Consider the following 23,383-nt stretch of genomic DNA (forward strand, 5'->3'; position numbering starts at 1 on the left):
TCTATGGCATTTTATTTTGATTTATTTCTTGTTTTATCAAACCCAAAGTATTCTTAGTGTTAACATTTGGAATGGGGGAGCTTGTGACTCTTTCCCACACATCCAAGAATAGATTATTTTCGAAAACTTTGTTTAGAACGCGATCGTGTGCATAACATTTTAAGGATGCGATTATTGGTAAGCCTCGTTAGTAATGAATTACTCCTTTGTTCTGCACTCAAGACAGTAAACAGTGTTGAAAATGCGTTCTATTGTGGCTGTTGTCTGCAGACGGATTCGTCCTTATCTCGCATTTTTTGTGCGTGGCCATTTGAGCCTGCAGATGCCGGACTTGATAAGAAGGACCACCCTACACCCCTGATCGGCTATAAAGTAATTACAAATAACTTCTGATGAAAAGCTTGTAGAAAATATTTGATATTGCGTAAACTGACAAGATGTTGTTAGCATTCGCCCTCGATGACCTCGATCGAACCCGCCATCTGTAAGCACCTCGTTATCACAAAGACAAAATTTTCAACCACCGGATGGTTGATTTATCATAGCTTGTAAAAAAGGAAATCGATAGCTTAAACATTGATATCATATCGAGTTTAATCGAGAGCACGATTTTGAGCTAGTTAATCTATAAGCCTACTTGCTCAAGATTTCGCGTGACATACTTAACATAGCGGTTTTCAAGATGTTACAATTTCCCTGCAATATTATTAATCCACCGCTCTTTCAATGGCCCGTGTGCGGAGAGTTTAGGGGGGCAAGGAATTTTTGGGGCTCGACCGACTCTTCAGATATATACATTCACCATCTTGTTAGCACTTCCGGTGCGCGAGGCCCGGCCTGCATTTGAATGGCTTATTTTCATATTATCGAGTTCCGCTTGTGAAAGTTTCAGTTCGCGGAAAAAAAATATTTGCAGTTGTTTTGATAAAACGACCGGAAATTGAAAGGGAAATTTTGTATTGAGACTATGGGTGCGCCCCGTCGGTAAATGCTTATCGGCCATTGGCGAGTGTGAAGCCCCATTGCGATTCGCACTTCATTCAATCGGCTTCATTTGCATTCGGCTCAATAATTGCGGTTTGGGAGTGCGAACGCGTGACTTCAAGGTGATGATAAATCGGTGCGATGATTTAATCTCAGCTTATTTATAATAAGAGCGAGCTCGAGTTGCAACCGTTTTGTACTTACATACAATCGACACCGATCGTGGTTTATTCACAGTATAAGTTTCTGGATATTCACATTTGAAAACCGATCAAGGTCCAAGCAAGGCATGGCTCATGTTTTGACGGTTTTTTTGCCGCTTGTGTTTGTTTTGACAATTTCCTTGGCTCCTTCTGTTGATACGAAGAGACAGTGTCCCAAAGCCTGCAGAACATATATTCAAAGTGAAGTCGACGCGAAATTCAGCCGGACAGTAAGGGTGAGTACAAATTCTCTTGTTTTCTTCAAGTTCGATGGCGTTAATTTTATAACGCAAATGATTTTCTTTTAATTAGAGCGAGTTTCATTGCCTTTGTCGAGCGCAGAATGGTAAATTAAACTTTTAATGGGTTGGCGAAAGAGTGTTCTTTTCGTGGTGTGTTAAGTTGGTTTAAGCTCATTAATTTAAAAGAACTTCACCTTAGTACAAGATAGTTCAAAACAAGTGTTTTCTTGTTAACTTTATTTTCTCACCAAGATGCCTACCGTTTTGTAGTAACTTCAAAGACTACAGTACTACGATATTTAATTGATAAACAACCTTCCCAAAGGATTTCTGCTCTGTTGAGCTTGTTCGCTTGTTAGCTTTTGAAGGATAAAATTCGTGCCGTTTGCCTTTGTGCGATTTTTTTTCGTGCCAGGTACTTAGCCCGTCAAAATTTATGTCTTTTCAACTAGCCTTGTATCGCCCGTCTATTGACATACGGTCGTTTTCTCGCGAGGATCTTTATTGGGTTTGCTTCGCTGGAATGCGATGGCATGCAAATTACAGGGTTGTGGAGATCACAAAATTAAACATTGTCAAGCCGGCCTATTGTATAGGAAGGCCACTGATAAGAAAATGTCAGTGTTTTGACCTAGTAAACAACACGTCCAAGAAAATAAAATCGTTGCATGCAGGGCAGTATATGTGCCCTCATCGCTTTTGCGCAAGAAGCTTTCCAGCGAGTTGAAGCCATCAAAGTGAAAAGTGAAAGTTTTCGTCCAGTTAGATTACAAAAACATACCACTTGTTGAAGCACTTGGAACGCTTCCCAAAAAGGGATCGCGGTTTTTTTCTAGAAATGTGAGTCATGCTTTAATTGAAAACATGATGAAGGCCGAAAAACCTGGAAGATTGCGCGAAGAAATGTCAAGAGAATATTGATAGTTTGAACTGCGCGCGCGCGTTCAATGGGTCACGGAAATTTTTTGTTTAAGCCCTCTGAGCTGGACGCATTACAGTTAAAAGCATCCAATCTTTTAATCTCGCGCTCTTTTACCGAGAAATACCTGAAGTTGTACCCCCTCTGAGGGTGATTATGCCCCGAGGCCGAAGCTTTATTGTGTGTTCCCGTCTTGTTATAAATTGTACCTCGCGCGCAACTCGTGACGTTGGCTTTAATCAAAACAAGGAAATCTGAACAATGGCTAATTTATCTCGCGGTTAAAAAGATCTGTCAAAATTTGCGCACAAAACCATTAACGAGGACAGGCTTGAGTAGTTTCAACCGAGATGTTAATGCAATATCTATGTTGTTTATTTTTCCAGACTGGCAAAGCAATACACGGTTTCTCGGTTACCTTCGATGATAAAGTCAAGCGCTCTTTCACTTTATTGTACCTCTTCTATAAATAGCAAACGCCAAGAAAGTCGAAAGCAATTAACTCGGCTATATTCGAGCTCGGTGTTTTCTCAGAATGATGTTGCCCATTTGAAATTACTAATTAGCTTTCTCTTTATATTGCTCTCATAATGTTTTTTCAGTGGTTAAATAGCTTGGAATTTAAAGGTGCGGTTCCACTTCTATTGCGTTTATGAATCACTTGACCGAAGTGCAAAAAGTTCCGTTTTACGAAAGCGAGTTCTTTTAGACCTGACGCGTTCTTTGTTGTTCAGTCAGTCACAAATAAAGCAATCGACTTTTTCTAAGAAGTGCGCTATTTTATCTTTTTTTTTTAATCCCATGAGAGTGCTGTATAATTTCTCGTACAATATCAACACGCTTTCAATCAGACCGGTCGCTATTATTATATTTTAAAATGATTAAAATATACAGGAAATATTACATTGTTTTGTATTCCGACAAATTCTCAGGACTTAGATCTAAAAATATGCATGGCAAACCGTAAGAAGAATTTAAAGTGGGTTTGAAGTGATGGGAAACAAAAGTTGAGGGTTTGTTTCGCATTTTCGTTTTATTTATTCTCTCTGTTTTCACTTCAGAACGCTGGGAAAGGAACTCGCGGACCCAGAGGAAAACAGGTGAGGTCAAAGCGAGGTTAAATTGTTGGTTTTCCTGTGGTATGTACAGGACATTTTTTCCATATTTTACCAACTCAATTCCCAGGCTCTTTTCATTGTTGCGGTTACTGTTAAGGACGAGCTTAAGGCCGCCATTTTTTTTTTTTTTGAATTCAGAGAACAACCTGTGAACTGAACAAGATAGTAGTTTAGCCGCACAAACCCAAGCATTACTTAGAGTAATTGGTTGTTGTAAAATCCAATTATGTTTCCATACGTATATTACACCCCGTACATACACTTACGATCATTTTGAACTGGAGCGTACTAACCGCGTCCCAAGGTGAAGGTTACTAATATAAACTGACAAGGAAGTAAATACATGACTTATATTATGCCCATAACCTTCATACTCCTCACATACGTATGTTGTTTTCATCGTCAGGGACTCCAGGGACCTATTGGGCCTCAGGTACTAGATCATATTCATGTTACTGCTGCTAATTTAAAACCTCCTACATGAGCGTTCTGCTAGCTCGTAACGCAGTCTTTGCTAAAAGATGGGATTTTGTGACGGGGAGGAAAGATTGCGTGACGAACTAACAGAATGCTCGCGAAAAAGGCATTGACTTCTAATCCATAACTTAAATTTGTGATTTGCACTCCTCCAAGCTTCAGAAAGCTAGAACGCTTTATTGACCTCACTAACAAGCTGTTCTGATAATGTCGTGGAAAGCTAACATTTTAACATTAAGCTACAAAGCACTGCTAAATGTCCTCCTCTCGACTCAATCACCAGCACCTATGCCACTTTTCATAGCGATAGTTTAACGTGTCACGTCACAGTAGCACAATCGCACTGGGAAAATTCTTTAATTAAAGTACTGTAGTATTAAAGGAGCACTGACTGTCACGCGATATGTTCTCAGAACTGTAATAATTGGGGAAAATTTGCCCCCCTACTAATTATGTTGCAATCCGATATATACTAGTTATCAACGTTTTGGTGTTTTTTTTTTTTTTTTTTTTTTTTTTTCCAAGAAAAAAGGAAATTTGTTTTTTTTTAGCGAGTCTGACACAACCTTGAAGACGTAGGGCTTACGTTTTCACGTGTCCCCTTATCGTTATCAATTTCCTTCTCGCCATCGTAAGGCATCCTTACGTCGTTATGATTGCTGTCATGATTTGTCGATTGCTGTCTTACAAAATGTAGCGGTTATTAAAGATGTGATCAAGTTATCTTTTTTGAGGGTTTGCAAATCACGCTAAAATAGATAACAGTGCTCCTTTAAACTATTCAAAAAATGCACCACGAGAAATAAATATTTTGTAACTGATCAATTGTTTGCAATGTTCTTCACCAATACGCATTCACAAGTTAGAACATAGCTTATCTATTCGGATCTGTTCCTCATCAGGGTTTACCAGGCCCCCGTGGAGAGTCAGGACCTGTTGGCCCACAAGGACCGAGGGTGAGTTGAGTTCGAGCTGTTTACTGTTCATGTTCATTTGTTTTGTAAGAAAAGTTTGTTTTAACCGCGAATGCGTACGTGGTTTTGATTGGCTAATCTTGTTTCAGGGAGAGGCCGGTCCAGCACTTTCTCTTCCTAAATGTGAGCCAGGAGAATACCTCACTTCTGATGGAAAGCAGTTGCTATGCGTTAAATTTGGTACGTTATGTAACACTTGCAATATTAGAGACATTAAGCATGACGTTATGCGGCAAACGGCAAACGCGAGTTTTTTTTTATTTTTTACCTTTTTTTCGAATTTTAAAATCAATCCCCCAAAAAATTAGTAAAAAAATCCCAATTTCACAAAAAAAAAAAAATTTTCTTTTCCCCGCACCCAACCCCAAAGGGAGAAAACAAAAATTTTTTTTTTTCCCTCCCCGGGAAAAAAAAAAACTTGCTCTTTATCTCCTAATGTGTCCTGCTATTCCGGGCTACTGTACTAATAGTGACGTTGCTGTTTCGTTTCAGCATGTAATATTACTCATTATTCATTCTCGTGACAAAAAATAATTTTTAAGTTATTACATTTAGCATAACACACCCAGTCATGAGTTTTATTGTTTAAGCACCTGCACCACCCAGCACGTTGACGTCAGTGCGTGACATAAGTTTCTTAAATACACTATGACGCAAATAAAAAGACTCATGACTGACGTATAGAAGACGATAACTTCCGCTGAAGTCCATCGATGTCCTAATATAGCCGTGCTGTTTTAACTTTCTTGCTGCTTTGTTTGCTTGGAGACGCTAATTGTCTTAGTGATTAAAACTCATCACATCTTTTGTATTTTTGCACTAAAGTAAATTGTTTGACCTAGAACATTCCGTATTCTGATCTTTGTCGTTTGTTTTCAGGTCGAGAAGTGTGTAACGCGGTATCGACATGCGAAGGTACCGTACTTTTACAATCAATATTGTTCACTATCACAGTATATCTCGTTGCTATATATTTCTAGCCTTATTGTACAATATTCAAGTGTTGTGTTTGTTTTGCATGATTAGTGATGCGATGATCTCTGTTTTTATCCGGATTCATGCTGATAACTCGTGATGAAGCAAATTTTGTGCATGTTTAATAATTGTTACTTTCTCTTTTTCAAGGTCACAGAGTGCCCACGCCCAATTTATCTACAAGTAAGAACACTTTGTCGTGTAATCGCTAGAAATAGTGCTGACGCAGAATTGTTCCGCTTTATGTCGCAAATTTTGGCTATGGTCAGAGAACAGCATGAAGACCTTTACCAATTTTAAAACTTTCCTTGCTTTAAAGTTTTATAACCATATTTTAACAGCCCGCACCCTTCAAATAAAAGCCTTCTTTCTTGCTTAGTACCTTTTGAAACCCTGTATAAAAACAAGGGAAGATAAAGAAAATAGCTTTGGTCAATTATTTCGTGTTCCAATCCTATTTGTTGAAAACGTTTCATCTAATGTATGCAAACAACCGGAACAACGCTTATTTTGTGGTTAAATTTTGCTTTTTGCTGAAGATTCTAGGAACAAATAATTGCTTCACACTCCAGTTCACATTGTCTATAACTCAATTGTAAAGTAAAGTAAATTCGAAAAGCGAAAATTCGCGATAAACTAATTACCGCCCTCTGAACCCACAAATGGGCGGCTTTATTGTTCTGCTTTAGCTGCTTTTTTGTTTTACGAACACTCGAGATAGTTGCATGCTAGCGTAACTTTTGAAGAGGCCTGACTAAACCTATTGTAGATGGTTTGCAAAAAAGCGCTTAGCCGTGGGAAAATTTTTTTTTTTTTATATATTTTTTTTTTTTTTTTTTTTTAGGGGGCGTTTTTTTTTTCTTTTTTTTTTTTTTTTAAAAAAATTATTATTTTAACCTTTTTTTTTTTTTTTTATTTATATAAGCTATTTATTTAAAAAAGCGTCCCCTTAAAAGTGGGAAAAAATTGGAATCGTATGTAAGAACCTTTATATTTTTTTATTTCAGCACCAACGCCTACTCAACCTCCAGTAAAAGGTAAGCAAGTGGGGAGTTGGGGCGAGTTATAAGATTATAACTTCTCATCTCGTTTACACGCCTAAAGAAAAACGCTATCTTGTTGTTATCTTATCTTTTTGCTAATTCACTCGACTGTCTTTTTTTTCTAGCGTACGTGAACCAGACCCAGTTCATGAAGAAATACATGATTCAAACGCTATACATGGACGCGTGGGACCTGGGCACGTTTTACATTGGCGAACAACTGTTTCTGGGCGTGTCTCAGTTAGGAGGAAAGAGCTTTGTTATTTACAAATGGGACAACGAACACAGGTACATTTAGCTGTCCAAAACTCTTCTGTTGTTTTCAACTGCATTTACCCTGCAGCAGTTTTTCAAAACTACGTAAACTAATAAGTTCAAACTGCGGCCAAACGTCGGGTTTTGAAGTGCTGTTAATCGTGGTTACGAAGGAAACCGAATTTTGCCGACTGACGTTATCGTCGCACGGGTAAACTGGCTCTTGTCCAATCAGCTAACAGATGACTGCTGTCGTAATGATGATTGACAGCAGCTTGAAAACCTGAACATTGGTCGCGCCCTAACTTCTCAGATAACGTAATAATGAAAACCACTCTTACCAAATAGATTTTTTCCCCAGTTTCGAGTCTTTTACTGTTTTTGTTAGCTTACGAATTAATATCCTGCGTTGCAGACGAACTAAACCCCGGTAAAGTCCTTTCCAGGGTTTAGTTCGTCTACAAAACAGGCTAACGAATTAAAGGAAAGTTGTCGTTTTTGTGCATTTTTTACTGTCCATTTCTTTGTGTGTAAATCACGTGTCTGGGTGTCTTTTCATATTCAGCATCGAATCGTTGGAACAAGATTCCAGTTACAATCCGTGAGTGAACCTTTCACATAATAATCCACATAATAATGATAATCACACACACTGTAATATTAACCGCTCACTCTCACATGGGGATCACTGTTCATCTGTCTTGCTGCACTGTTACAAGTCAAAGATTAATGTTAAGGGTGCTTAATAACGTAATTTTTTCGTCGTCTTGTTTTCGTGGAGCGTCGATTGAAAGCAATTTCGTTTTGTTGTTTTTGTGTTTCGTTGTTGTTGTTTAGTTTCTGTCATAAAAGGTTTCGTGCAATGTTAATTTGTAAATGGTATTTTAATTGGGGATGCACTAAAGGGTCTGGGTAAATCACACATATCTTGACTTCGAATTCCTTACTGACAACTTACAATCGTGACGAGAAAGTGAAAAATGATTCCAAATTTCACAGACACCTACTATTTATAACTCCCTTTCTGCACCTTGGGTCCTTTTATTATGTTAAGATCCTAGATTTTTTCGTATTTGGGGTTCGACGCTCTTCTTATAAAGTAAATGTGGCTTTCCAGCTGCTGTGTTGCTTTGTTATTCATTTAGTTAGTTAGGTACTTATTAACGTATTTTCGACTGACTGACTGACTGAGCTGACTGACTGACTGACTGACTGACTGACTGACTGACTGACTGACTGACTGACTGACTGACTGACTGACTGACTGACTGACTGACTGACTGACTGACTGACTGAATTACTGATTGACTGACTGATGGACTGACTGACTGATTGACTGACTGACTGACTTACTGACCGATTGACTGACTGACTGACTGACTGATTGACTGACTGACTGACTGACTGACTGACTGACTGACTGACTGACTGACTGACTGACTGATTGACTGATTGACTGACTGACTGACTGACTGACCGACTGACTGAATTATTTCTGAATCAGTTGTTATTTCTCTGATTTCTTTTGCTGCTGTATTTGCATTTCTTTCTTCCTACCTGCCTCCTTTTATCCCCATGATGAGCTTTTAGCTGTTTAGATGCACGTTAACCCTTCAAACCTTTTGATCTTTTTACTGCTCTCCATACATTTGACTATTCAGTGATCTTCTTTTAAACGCTTCTTAATTTAGACTTGAAATTGCTCGTATAAACGGGTCGAGGACTTGTTCGCGTTTTAACGCAGACGCAATCTGGCCGTATAAATTTATACAAAATCCCAAACGAGGCGCGTGTATAAATGGCTATAATTCCCGTCTTATTTTAGCCGCGTTTTAATTTTTTGGTATAAATAGCCCTATTGTCTTGATGAAACACCAAATTCTTATAAGTGATAAGAAAAAATGTATGGAAATCAGTAAGGAGAATCAGTCTTTTGATCTTGGGATTGAAAGGGTTAAACGGATATAAACGCAGCACTTACTGAATAAAATAGAAACAAGTGCATCGAGTTAAGGCAGGGGTACACGTGAATTTGAGTGAAATTTGAAGGGAACTTTTTTGGTGTCCATCTACTAATTTACTAAATCTCCCAAAATCCCAAAACCCCAAAATTCTCAAAACACCGCAATTTGTGAAATGAGCATAGAGTTTTTGGATTGCTTGAAACGCTAACGAGATATTCGCATTAACCCACATTAAACGGTGGAAAAACGGCTTTCGCGTAAACCCCGCCTTAAGAAAACTATGATTCCTTATGTCCTTAATACCATGTTGGCGATAGGGAAACTATGAAACTGAAAGTGGGCAATCCTGCAAAGCGATGTCAATAAGAGAAAAGTGCAATTGACGGTTCATTTGTTCCATTTCAGGTCCCAATATTTCTGAATGTCACAAATTTTCAAACAAAAAATCAAATTCGATGCACTTTACTGTATCACCGTTTTTGCGTTTTGCTTTTTAAGTGTTTCTCGGGAAGTGATCACTGTATTTTCCATTACTACAGTCTCAGAACTACCAATAAAATAGCTATTTTCACTTTGGCCCAAATTCCGCCCATTTCCATGAACTTTGTTTTGAACTCGTCCAAGTTTCCCTTCTCCCTTTGACTAATACAGACGGATGAATGATTTTAGTGATCTCTTACCAGGAAACGAACTGCACTGCACTGCACTCTATCGAGCGTTAATTTGACTGTTTTGCTTGTTAATTCATTTTTCTCCGTCTCTTTTTCTCAAGGTTCCGCAATTTTCAAATCCTCAAGGTGCCCTTCGCTCGAAAATGGCAACATTTCGTTATTGGAGAAGACGTGTATTTTGCCGTGGCCAGTAATTCTCGCTCGCATGACTCGCCTATCTTCAAATGGAATGGAGATATGTTTGTTCCTTTCCAAACCTTACCCACAGTAAAAGCTTTTGATATTGAGCCGTTTACAATCGGCGAAGATACTTATCTGGCCGTGGCAATTTATTATGGGCGTGGTTCACATATCTACAAATGGGACGGCGAGAGATTTGTAAAGTTCCAGGATATCACAGCTGTTGGGGCTGATGTAGAGCATTTTAAAATGAATGGCTCGACGTATCTGGCAATAACAGGTACGACGCTATCTGTTTTTGTTTTTTAATTATGGTAATAGGACTGAGTGGGGTCCAATTCCGTCCGATTACAAACGACAAACTTGAAAAACCTTGCCATTTTTTCAAGATCTATTACCCGTGACGTATAGCTCCTTTAAGAAGAATCAGTGTCAGTGTCAGCTATTTCCAACCAAGAAATCATATCCTGGCCGGGTTTTCCAAAACAGGATTAGCATCAACTTCCTATCGAATAATATAGGTTATATGGGTTATCAACATCTATTTTTGTAATGTTTTGTCTTCGGTGTTTGAAACAAATTGCTTGGGGGCGCTAAACCTAGTTTCAGTGTTATGTCTTATAAACATTTTACCGCAGATCAGATTTGTTGGAATTTTATACCAAAATAAGTTAAAATATCAAGAAATAGAACAATCTATTACCCGTGACGTAGCTACTTTAAGAAGAGCTTTCTTCTACTGAAGGAGAATCGGGCAACTGTGGGAGTTCAGATAAGAACAATCGTAATTAAAACAAAAATATACAAATTTTCACTATGATGTATGAACTATGGGAGTTTTTATTTTGGTAGCACTGATAAAGATTTCTAATTTATCCGTTATTCGTCACTCTCTCCCCTTGTTCAGGTCCCTTCTCTCGCGGTGCGTACGCGTTAATCTACAAGTGGTCTGGAACCAGGTTTGAAGAGTTTCATCGGCTGCCCACAGGAGAGCGCGCGTACGGTGTCAAAGCTCTGTCTGTAGAAGGCGTCCATTTCTTGGCTGTAGCCAGGTGGCAGGCGGAGAGCTCCCTTATATTCCGCTGGAATGGAACACAGTTCAAGCTCTTTCAGGAGGTGCCGTCAAGACGGGTAAGATATAATGTGATTAAAATTTAACTTCCCTATACAATTTTATTATCTTGATAAGTGATAAGTTGATGAGAATAACGAAAACCGTCAATAATGGAGTGTTGCCTCGGCGAAACATTAAATTCTCGAAACAAGAAATTCTTGCGGTTAATCAGTAGGAACTGAAATCAATTTTTAGCGCATTTCTGGGCGCGAACGCAGGGACACACCGGGCGCCCCCGGGGGGGGCGTCCCGGACGAGAACGGAGACGGGACCACGGAGCCCGAGAAGACAGGCCAGGAGAGGCAGCACCCCGGCCGAGGGGCCGGCGGGGCGAACCACGACCGGCAGCCGGCGCCACCAACGAGACAGGCGCCGAATTTGGATTCAAAAGGTTAGAATAGTGCTTGACCAGTCGTTTTTCATTTGGGCAAAGGAAAGTTATTTTTCTTATAAATTACAGAGCTTGCAAAGGGCAGAAGTTTATCACTGACTCTGTCGAAAGAATCAGACAAATCGCTTTCCCGATCTCTCAAAATAAATAAAAATAATAATGATGATGATGATGATGACGATTTTTTATTCGAGAGATGTAGAACAGATTTAGAACAGTTACCGCACTGAACGTGACAAAGAAAAGAAAAAAAAAGAAATGAAATGAACGAAGAATGCACCACTGGTGGCCATATTTGATGCAATGTACTGATCACGTGGGTTTACTTTTACAGGCACGTGACTGGATCACTATCACGTCACCGTTCATGTCACGGGAGAAAACATACCTGGCGATCGTGAGTAGCGATCGAAGTCCAAGCATCTTCGCCTGGGACCGATATTATTCGAAAAAGTTTGCAAAGGTACAAGACATTCCATCGGAAAGAACACGAGATATGGTGTTTTTCAACATGGGCGAGACTGTTTATCTGGCCGTGGCTTCCCATCGAACAACAGACATCTATCAGGGATCACAAAGTTAAAAATTGATTTATTCCTTGAAAATAAGACTGAGAAGTAACTCTAAATGTTTCAAAACTTTTGAAACGCGTGTAGTTCGCGCGCTACGCGTGAAGGTTGAGCCGTGAAAAAGCGAACGTGGGTGTAAAAATGACACGTTCACGTTTCTCGTGGCTTTATGTCTCGCGCGTTCACCTTTACTTAAGATGCGAAGGAGAGTGTTCAACGAATAGCATTTTACCACAGAAAAGCGCCTACCCTTCGTTAAAGTGGAACAATGGCGTCAAACTTACATTATAGAAACATTGTTTAATACTATATTTCATTTTCGTGTTACACAGTCCGAAGTACAATTTTGTAATATTTATAGCACTACTTGTTTTATTCCAGCTTCTGTATAATAGTAATTTGTCCTTTGCCACCATTTTTGTGCACCCTTTGCGGGTCTTTGTTTGTAACGCGAGTGAGAGTCTCTCAATAAGGCGCGAGTAGAATGCGTGGCACGCGTGGCGGAGAGCGCTTAGGCGAAGAGCTCTTCGACCGCGCGTGAGAACAGGCGTGAGTTTAACTGGACTATACGAGTTCAAAAGTCCATGTCAGACCTCCCCGAATTTAGTCACTATAGTTTTATAGATTTGTAATATATTAAATACGTAGAGAAGACTCAGATTTTCGGGGAGAGAGGGTAAATAATCGCTGTTACGAAGACTAACAAATTATTTGCTTACTTGGAGTTTTTGTAGCTACAAGCAGAGTCGAGGATTAGCTCCAATGCATAGTTACAACTGGCATATAAACAAAAAAATTGATTAGTAAAAAAAGAGAGATGAAGGAAAAATCTTTTAATTAAACAAAAGATGCCTTCCCTCTCAGCGTCGCGGCAACGTTTATTATTATACTGATTTTATGTTACCTCAGTAAGTACTTTCTTTATAGTAAGAAATTGATTGAATGGTTGATAACTGTACTTACAAAACAATTTTCCCTGTGTATATAGGTGTTCAGTCATTGTTTTACATGTCAAAATAAGTGAGTTTAGAGAGTCAAAAATAAAAACAGTTGAAATGATTAGATTTGTGAATTTTACTGATCTAATACTAATGGCTCCGTGCTCCCGGTTCTATGCCCCCCCCTCCACTGTGCCTGTCGTTTGCCATAGAAAACAAAACATCTTGCGTTTAAACTAAACCTTGGGAGATTTTTGAAATACACGAAACAGATAACTTTTATTGTTGAATGATAAGCCTGAAAAAACAGTTGTCAGTCGCTTGTAGTGTCACTACCACCACCCTACCCCACCCCCAAGCGAGTACGACTTCTGAAATTTCAATCTAATGACATAAAACTACAAAGACGCGTTTAGTATCCCTGATTGGTTAAATTGGTTTAACAGCCGATAAAAGGCACTACGTACCCAAACTTGAGTGGCGCTACGTCATCTTTAGTATGACTTTTCAGCCTTTAGTTCAGGGCCTTTCTCTCAAGGCATGGGGGGGGGGGTGATGAAAGCGCGACAAGAGACGGCTCGCATTTTTGCTCATGAGTATGCTGGTTTAAAATATCCAAAGATCTCACGCGAAAACGTAAGTATTTTTTTCGCTTTAGGAATTCGTTTTTAGACAGTTGTAGTAAAAGTACTCCTCTTTTCGGTCCCATAATGTTAAAGATTTTTACGGATCGCGAAGTAGGTCTGCACTACGTACTAAAGTAGGTATGCACTACGTGCTAATTCGTTTGTGATATGGACAATAATAACATTTTTTTATTTCAAAGAGGGGAACCCCATGTGCCCCCTTCCCCAAAATTCGCGACTGGTAATGTACAGTTAGCGTTAACGTTTAAGTTTTACAGGCTACCAGTAATAAGTTCTGTAATGGAAAACATGTCAGTTCAGCTGTGACGAGCAAGGATAGACTTTTTTTCCAAAGTTGTTCGTTTTAAATTTATAATGGGTTTTTGGTTGTCTATAAGTCTAAGCACAGTTCACGATTTCTTAAAGCAAAGCTCGAGAATTTTTATTCAGAGCTGGTTTTATTTTTGTCTCAGCGTGTGCGATTTAAATCGGCCGATCTGGAGCAAGTTTTAGGTTTGGTACGCTTATATTGTCGAGTGTGCAATACGTATGTCGAATGTGAACCTAGTAAACAGCCTTGTTGTCCACGAGTCTCCTGTAGCTCAGTGGTACAGCGTCCGACCGGTGCGCGGAAGGTCATGGGCTCGATACCCTTCAGAGGGACTGTTTTTTTTTTTTTTACCGCATGCTCGTGACAACTGGATTCACGTATTTCTCTTTTAATTTACCAATAAGTTTCGTGTTCTTTTATTTTGTTTTGTCTGTATTTTAACCTCGGTTTGTCTTTAATGGTTAGTCAGAAAATGAAGTAAAATTGCTTTCAAAAAAAGAGAACGAAAAAGTTGGTAAACTTCTTATCGGCTGTCGTACTGATCATAACCGAGACTAGAATTAAGAACACTTCACTTCGGTCACAAATAACAAGATTCCATCGCTTTTTTGTCTTGAAAAAAAAAACAATAAGAGTAGGTATATTTATCCAGAAGACTTTACTTGGTTGTAAAATTCTTTGATTTTCTTTGCAAAAAAATTACTGGCCTAGGATTATTATCGGTGATTTGAATAACAAAACTAAACACGCAAGCAAAAGCGTTCAAAAGAAAGGGTGAAAAATTTATGACGTGCTTATCAACGATTGGGCCCAACTTGTTAATACATATTCATGACAATGTTAGCATGTGCTTCAAACCAACTCGTTCGTTGTCGTGTGTCGATGTGGGTTTACTCTTCTCTAGCGAAAACCATTTTTCCTGGAAGGAATGAAGAAGTTTCGCCGTCAAGCATCCTTCGCACAAGATAAAGTTATGGTGAGTGTCCCGTCTTTGAAAGTTCTGTCCGAAATTAGCGCGTTTGTATTTAGTAATACGCTACTCGGGGGCGACAGTTTGCACGTGGTCTTACCACTAAGCTTTGTTTCGGTCTCGTTGGGTTAATATCAGCTAAAAGTTATGTATGTCTGCCCTCCAAGTTCAACAAGCTGTTTAATGCGAAAAATAGTATGCTTGGCCATTTTTGCTCTTGTGTCAGAAAATGTTTGTTAGCACAAAAAACTTACGCGAAAGCGGAGAAGGGGGGGACAAAACAACTTGGCGCGTTGCGTTGCTTTTACGAATAAGCAAAATATTTTACTTCAATCGCAATTTGTTGTTTTCTGTCATTTCAAATTTTGTCCTGAACATGTGCACCGGTGCGAACAAAACTTTCACCGCGCTGTTCTTTATCAAACATTCGCTTCAATTTACGTTTAATGAAGTTGCATGTTGCATGGTGTTTCGGGTAGTTCTGTAATTTTTAAACTACTGTTAAAATCAAAATTGCATGAAACGGCTAAGAAACGCGAAAGACGTTCTAAGGAGTCGCAGAGGAGTGTGGATGGACAAAAGTGGGCAAAAATTGATACTAGATCGCGTGAAAATCGTTATATCAAAGGACATGAATGTATGGATCAAATTCACGCTAATTTGTACGAAGTCGTGGTCTTGTTATTCGTTCATTACGTTGCTAATATCTTCTAAATAATTTTTGTAGTTGGAGTTTCTAATCAAAGCCAAAAATTGAAAAAGTTGCCATGAACTTGCTTCTTTACCTAGTAGGTAGAATTCAGTTATTCTCACGGTTCTATGTGCATTTTACTCATCTTTTTTTTCTCTGTTGTCTTTCCAGAAAAATAACAAAGAGCGACTACAGGGAAGGGTGCAAACAAAGGGAAATACACTGGATCATCGATCACAAGGGAAGACGGCAGTATAGAGATAAGAATTTAGTTTAACTTTAACAGTGCGTTCCTGAAACATGGTGGCCTTGAATACTCTGTTGTGATCAAAAATTAATTTCTGCTTTCAATATTAATGTCGAGCAAATCGGTGACAAAAAAACAAAAATTGTAAACCAGCAGAAATTGTCTTGATGTATTATCAAATTATTTTTAGGACTACTGTTCCAAGAAATGTATCGAGGTTCGGGCGTAAAGTGTTTTAAAAAACCAATGCAGTTGCAAACGTGAACTCGCCGCCATGTTTTTGGAACAACACTTAGTTTTGTCTGAATTTCCAGCTTGAGCGATCACAGCACACGAAGTCGACGCAATAAAATTATGACAATTAGATCGCGATTTTACGTTGTAAACACGGGTGTTATTTGTTTTTTTGTTTTTTTTTGGACTGTGTTTTAATACTTTTTTAATGACAATTGATTACTCGGTATTAATCCATTATAATTTCAAATTGTTGAAGTGATCGCTCAACATGAAATTCGTGATACAAAATACAGTAGTGGATGATAATTTAAGTGGCACTGCAAGTTTAATGAAGGAGTGTTTGATCAAAAAAATCTGGAAAAAAAAAACAAACAATCTTTTCCAATTGCGAAGGACGGTATAACATGTTTTATCTCTTTTTTACAAATGCCAAATTGCCAATGAAAGTGAATTTTGACCAACAAATACGTTACTAAGAATTATTATAGCCAAATATCCATAGAGAAGACTGTAAGCAATTTAGCTTTCATAAGTACACTGTGAATTTTATATCGTGATTCCAATTACCTCAATCAGTAAACAAACAAACCATTTATTTTAAAGTAAACAACTGTTTTATTCACATTTATGTTAAAATTTTTCATATGTTTTTGACGGCTAGTTTGCGAACTTTCCAAAATGAAATTTCCCAAAATCAACGAAACAAAATTACAACATAATTAGCGTCTCTTAGCAAAGATTTCGTTTTTTATGCCAAATGTTCACTACGCCAATCAGGAATTCATTGGCCGAAACACAACGACGTATTACTAAACCAATTACAGTACAACCTTCGACTTGACCAGACTTTGACGAGACGAGCGCAACTGATTTATGATCGACACATCGGACGGGTTTTAGTATGTTTTTACAAGACGACTTCAACGCAGACTTACAGTGACCTGACATGTCTTTCTTTAGCAACAATAATCTAGCAACGTCAAAAGATCCGGCTGTCAGACTACCTAGCCCGGAGAGACATGGACATCATGAACACGCAATTAACTTAACATAACGAGCGAACTGTAAACAAACAAACAAACAAACAAAACACAAGCGATCACATCGATTGACAAGCCAAAAAGAATGACTGGCACTCTGCTAACTGCATTACATATAGTAAAAAACGAAAGCTGCTTCACTTGCAGAGCAGTCACCTAGCAACTGATGCCAACAATTACTTGCACCTTACAAGCAACTTGTTTACGACGTAAATGAACCAACTTCGACTTGAAACAACCAATACAAATTTGACTAACAATAGACGAAGATCGAAACCGACGACAGTCTTTTCAGGACGAACCTCACTCACTCACTCCATTACAATAAAAGAACTCACTGCCTACTGATATTTCTACGTTCAAATCATTTGCTAAATTGATCTTATTTTGAGCTCACGGGCAAATTTAAACTAGCAAACAATTGTTTGTAAACATGATATATCATGGGTTTTGTAAAATCCCAAATTTTACCAAAGGCTCCGTCAAAATTTCAATTGTGAACCGCGTAATTGTGAATATTCAAAATTTTAAAAATTTGTTGTGTATCGATGTTTTTTCTCTAAGCTTCTTTTAAACTTGACAGTGCCACCTTAAATGATTTTCCTTTTTCGTTACCTTATGTGCTACCCTGATTCAACACGAGTTCATGTTGCACGAATTTGAGGAGCTTTTCATTTATAACAAATCTTGAAAATTAATTTGAAAATTAATCGGATCTATCAGAGAATTTTTTGAACTTTATACTTTTTACTTGATCGTTGAAAATGCAAAAACGGTTTGTTCTTTCTCCTAAACTTGTTCATTATTGGAACAAAGTCTATGGAAAGCTCCTCATATTCTTGCGACTCTTGAACTGGGTAGTATTTGATTGCAAAGCAATGTCTGCTTAGAAGAGATAAATCAAACATCGTCGAACGAGTAGTGAAATAGGAGCCACTTCAAATATAACAAAGCAAACATTGCCTGAAATGAAACACAAAATTAGGCAATATTTTGAATATCGACATTTTCAAGTAAAACGGGTCGCGCGCGCGCTTTTGCACAGAATTTTAAAAAATTATAATAAGACTCCAGTTTTACAGAACTAAGATAGAACATGACATTGCTTTGTAAGTCGAAGCTCGGTTAATCTTATATCGATTGTTTCTTGGGACAAAATCTGGCAATAAACAAAATGTTGTTTTTAAATTGGACATTTTTTTCCAAAAAGCGAAAACAGAAATAATGAAAGTTTTGTAGGGATATGATTTAATGTTCCAATTTGACTGGCAAATTAAAAATAACAATTATCTTTCGATCGCTTTTTGCCGACTTTGTCCCATGTAATATGTTGATATCTGATTTGAAATTTTCAACAAGCGTAAAATGGCAGGCAAACAAAATTCAAATACATTTAAGATCGCGTCTGTTTAGTTATCGGACAGAAAAATTCTAACTGGCAAAGCATTTTTGCGTTTTAAACGAAATTCGGACTTTGTTATAGTTCATTTAAATCAGATTTATTTACCAAAATTGAAGATGGCTTGCCATTTTGTGCTCAAGATCACTTCACGATTATTTCAGCCATTTTGAATGTGGTACACACATGGCGTAAACTACAGTGTTTGTGTGGTAATCTGATGTCAAATAGTTTCTGTAAGATTTGAGTTCTGGAATATTAACTGTCTGAAAACTTGAGAAATCCGGCAAAATAGTTTACTGATCATGTTTGAGGTTACAACTGTTACAGACAAATGTTAAGAAAACTGCACTGCTTACTAGTACATCTCCATCTCTCAAATTTGATCAGTAAAGTGTCTTTTGTCGATCCTCTTAAGTTTACGGTCAGTAGATATGTCAGAAATCATATTGTACAGAAATTATTTGTCACTGGGTTCCCATATAAACACTATATTTTGACGCCATGTTTGTATCTTGTTCAAAATGGCGAAGAATTGCAAAGTGGTCTGTATTTTATAATTAAAAATACAACATCTCGTACATAAAAAGCTCTCGGAAAGCATGAACACAATTTTAAATTGGCCAAAACTTTCACTAAAACAACGAAAATGTAAAAAAAAATGACAAAGTTTTGTACGGGAAGTTGTATTAATTTTTGGCGGGAAATTATTTCAAGGGTCACCCCTTTAATTTTTTTTGTCTAAAAAGTTGTTAGGGGAAACGCTGTGCAAATTTTTTCAAATTTTCCCGCCAAAAGTCTTAGTATATAGAGGGACAAAAACTTGTGAACATTTTTTTAATTAAAAATTAATTGCTTTTCACTTAATTAATTAAGTTAATAGTGAAAGATATTGAATAAAACATTTGAATTTTTATTGAATCAATTTTGCACATGTACAATAAAGAGAATTTACACTTTAAATAACAACTTGTTATTATTGATTTCAACTAAATACTTAGTTAATAGAATAGTAATGAATAATATTTTTTAAAAAAAATCGGCGCATGCGTATTTTGAGCGCCAGTATTTTTCTAAGTATTCTGGCGGGAAAATGAACAAATTTTAAACCGGAAGTTACCAACTCCCATATATATTTTTTAAAAAATTAGCGCATGCGTATTTTAAGCGCCCGTATTTTTCTAAGTTTTTTGGCGGGAAAAATTAAATTTTTTGAACAGCGATTACCATGGAAACAATTTTTTTAAAAAAAAATTAAACAGTGTTCAATAAACGCGCGAACTATGGTGAATTATTTTTAAAATTAACTTTAATAAATAAACTTGGCAATATCTACAACTTTCTGTTTCGGCTGAGATAATATACAATTCATCCTAACAAAACTTTTAAATTTGAGCAAATCTTTATGAAATCTCAAAAAAATCACAACCAAATCTGAATTAGTTCGAAAAATTCGTCCAAATTCAAGAAACAAAAAAGCAAAATCTTGCGAACAAAATGTTTCCAGCTTGCGACAGAAAAGAGATTCCAGTATAAAACGACGTCTTTGACCTGGTCATTTAAGAAACAGTTTTAAAATATTATTGGAACGTAATTAAACAACTTACAAACCAAACTCGTAGATACTCGAAAAGGTCCATATGTTTAAGATTATTTAACTACCAAAACATACACTAAGCTTGAGTTTTTTTCTGATAAATCTACGTTGTGGGAAAAAATAATTTTGAGTTTACAATTTATACTGGAATCTCCATTTCTTGTTCTTGAAAGCGTTGTAAATATAAGCGCACTATAAAAGGGACTGGCCGCCCAAGAACTTCTAAAAGATTTGCAATTTGTTTTTGCACGTGAAGTTTGAGAATGTGAAAAACTTTATATTCCTTTGCAAGTTCGTTATGAATCTTAAACTTTTAAAATTTCTAAAAGCCTTTTTGAACAGTTTTGGCAAGACGTGAAGAAGATCTTATACAATACGACTTTTGTTTTCAACGAGCTGGAATTACGGAATTTTGCAGAAAAGCAACGTAAACAAGCACATAATTTGTAGTGACCGAATTTTGAATTTAAATTAGATCTTCCTTTGCTTTCTATGCCTTGCAACCGAATTCCAAAGAGATGATGATTAAATTTTTTGATCCTAATTAAACACTTTGTAATGCTTTCTTAGCAGGTCAGAAAAAGAAAAAGAAAAACTTTGATATTCCTTTGCTAAATCGCTGTGTAAACATCACTGCAAACCAAAAACTTTACAATTCCTTAAAGTCTTCTTGTGATCTCAGCAACGTGTGATCGAATCATGTGAATTCAACAATGAAAAGATCTAATACAATACGACGACTTCTGCTTTCAATGATATTAAATTGCACTTCTTTGTCGTTTTGTGTAAACACCCAAGCTACAAATTTGTGATAACAAAATATGACATTTAAATTTGATCTTCCTTTGTCGTTCCTATTTTCTGGAAACAGAAATATCCAAGAAGATAATGATCAAAATTCTTGATTAGTCCTTACTCGGTTTAGCGGCAAGTTTACCCCAAGAGAAACAATTTTGAGTAAGAAAATTTGAAGAAAAATTCCCCGGGAAGCCTCCTTTTATAGTGCGCGCCTTCTTGTTTTCAAAACAAGCTGCTGTTTTCAAACTCTAATCATAATTATACCTTATAAATGTAAAAACAGTCGCTTCTCCTGTCTTCGTAAATTTCCATGTCCTTGTTCTTGTCCTTTTCAATGTCCATTCCCTTGGTCTTCTACTTTTTCAAACACGGCTGTAGACACCCTGAAATGAACAACAAATAAAACGCCATTTAGAAAAATGGGGTCTATTTTTAGTAGTTGCATTACATATCTCTTTCACTACCAAGTGCTTGATAAAGCCTCTCTCTTTGGAAGAAACTTTCTGAGAGATCATTTTCTAGAGCAATGTTTATAACTCAACACAAATCAGGATAAAAAAACACTTGTTCCCTTATAATCGCAAACATCTATCAAATTTGACTAGAATGTTTCTTATAAATGTTGAAATTAACCTGAAACTTTTCAGAAAAGACTGAAATTGGGTTTCCATACAAACACTGAATTTCGTGCCATGTTCACCAAAAAACATTAGAACTTAGAAGGCTGAGAAAGACATGGAACACGCATCACAAGTTTAACGATAAATCACCGACCAGTAATCAATCAATCAATCAATCAATCGAATATTCATAAATAAATCAATCACTTAATAAATCAATCATACCAATCAATCACTGAAACCAATATTGTAATCAACGTGTAAAATCGGGCGCACCCGTACGAACCAATTCACTGCAAGCTATAAAACATTTTGAGATAGTTTTATGGTCAGAAATCGGCTTGCTTCATCAACTGGTAGCAAAAATGGAAAAGCAAAGATGGAAGGAGTACATTTTGGGAAAATCGTCTCATAAGAACCCTCAAATGTTTTTTTTTTTTATAATTCCAATTGCACTCCGAATGGCATGAAGTTGTGTTTCTTTGCAGTACAACAGCAAACTTTTATGACCCCACCTCATCCCCCAACGATCTTAATTAGAATAAACAATTATAACTAATTATATCTTTGGGAAAATAGTAGAGTTCTTACCTCAACTTGAAGTAACAGGTTTCAACCACAGTTATCCGAGAGCGATACTTGAACGAATACTTGCTTGGGACGTCTGCGTGAAAGATGCAAAAACAACCTCATTAGAGCTTCCTTAGTAATTTTTTGTTAAAAAAAAAACTTTAAAATAGTTCCGGTTTTCCAAGGTACAAAATATCCTCTCCCCCCAACACCCCATTCCCTATGGACACCTACTCATGTTCTAAATTAACAAGGCTCACTCCAGTAAGACAGTTTCCAGAGAAACTGAATCATTTGTAGAATTCTAGTGGCACATATTTAATACTGTCATAAAGCGCTGACAAACAAAGGGTATTTCGCAGCAACAAAATCACAACACATACCCACACAAGAAAATGTATGTAGTGGGGACAGGTAGCAGCGATACGTGCCCTGACACCCTGGGAAATGTCCCTGGTATTCTACGCTGCCCACAATGAGGGGCCTGAAGTGGTAAAATGGGAACTGGGATTTGGGCAAATTTTCAGTTCGAAAATAGGATTTAGGTCACTGGGACTGCGATTTGGTCACGCAAACAAATAAACAATAGAACTGGGAATGGGATTTGGCAAATCAGGAAAACAACAGGCTGGGAAATGAGATTTGGGCAAAGTTTGAGATGAGAAATAGGATTTTATATACCCCTCCCCCCTCCCCCTTCAGGACCCTCCACAATCTTAAGCCTTAATTTAATCCCTTCAATTCCTAATATCAACATGCAAATCCTCTTTACTGATTTTATACATTTCTAATACCAACAGTTAGGAGAATGTATTCAAAATCAATACAATTTTTCGTTTGTTATTTCGGCAATTGCCTTAACTTGTTTGTTTGGATTGATCATTCATTGATATTATCAGGTGATTTTTGATTTTTAAACTCGACCGATACATTATTTGAGCGAAAAACTGATTTCCACATGCTTTGTTAGCTCTGGCAATTTGCACTTCATAAAGACAATACAACCTAGCTGGCGATTTAAATTCTTTCCTTGTGATAACAATATATATTTATCAATACTTTGACTAATTTTGCCAAAACTATTACAAACTTGCCGAAAGCGACAGTTAAAGTAGCTGCGTCACCCTGCACTACAACCCTGGCCAAAAGGTTCAGGGACACTTCGTTCCCTCTTTTGTAACTTTCTTCGGTGGAAATGGAAAATAATTGATAATTTACGCTCAGACAATTGTCTCGCAAA

At 37.3% G+C, this 23,383-nt stretch overlaps 2 protein-coding genes across 5 annotated transcripts in view; one reads left to right on the forward strand and one right to left on the reverse strand.

Annotated features, from left to right (window-relative positions):
* The window catches only part of LOC144632334 (uncharacterized), a 229,078-nt gene that overhangs the window by 140,416 nt on the left and 65,279 nt on the right, over positions 1-23,383 (reverse strand). The gene's annotated exons all lie outside the window — the stretch shown is intronic.
* On the forward strand, positions 130-13,141 carry LOC144632279 (uncharacterized). 4 transcript variants are annotated; one of them, XM_078490889.1, is made up of 13 exons: positions 131-1,423; positions 3,410-3,448; positions 3,873-3,899; positions 4,846-4,899; positions 5,007-5,097; positions 5,797-5,832; positions 6,043-6,075; positions 6,900-6,929; positions 7,061-7,223; positions 7,756-7,791; positions 9,927-10,285; positions 10,913-11,136; positions 11,845-13,141. In XM_078490889.1, the coding sequence occupies exons 1-13, from the start codon at positions 1,274-1,276 to the stop codon at positions 12,091-12,093; spliced, it is 1,491 nt and encodes a 496-aa protein (XP_078347015.1). In that variant the 5' UTR covers positions 131-1,273; the 3' UTR covers positions 12,094-13,141. The 4 variants fall into 4 exon arrangements, with proteins under 4 accessions (XP_078347017.1, XP_078347015.1, XP_078347019.1 ...); XM_078490891.1 differs by lacking the exon at positions 3,873-3,899 and having other exon boundaries at positions 130-1,423; XM_078490892.1 differs by lacking the exon at positions 7,756-7,791 and having other exon boundaries at positions 166-1,423.

This window comes from Oculina patagonica, chromosome 12 (genome assembly GCF_052425735.1).
Source record: "Oculina patagonica isolate OP01 chromosome 12, crgOcupat, whole genome shotgun sequence".
Taxonomy (NCBI): Eukaryota; Metazoa; Cnidaria; class Anthozoa; order Scleractinia; family Oculinidae; genus Oculina; species Oculina patagonica.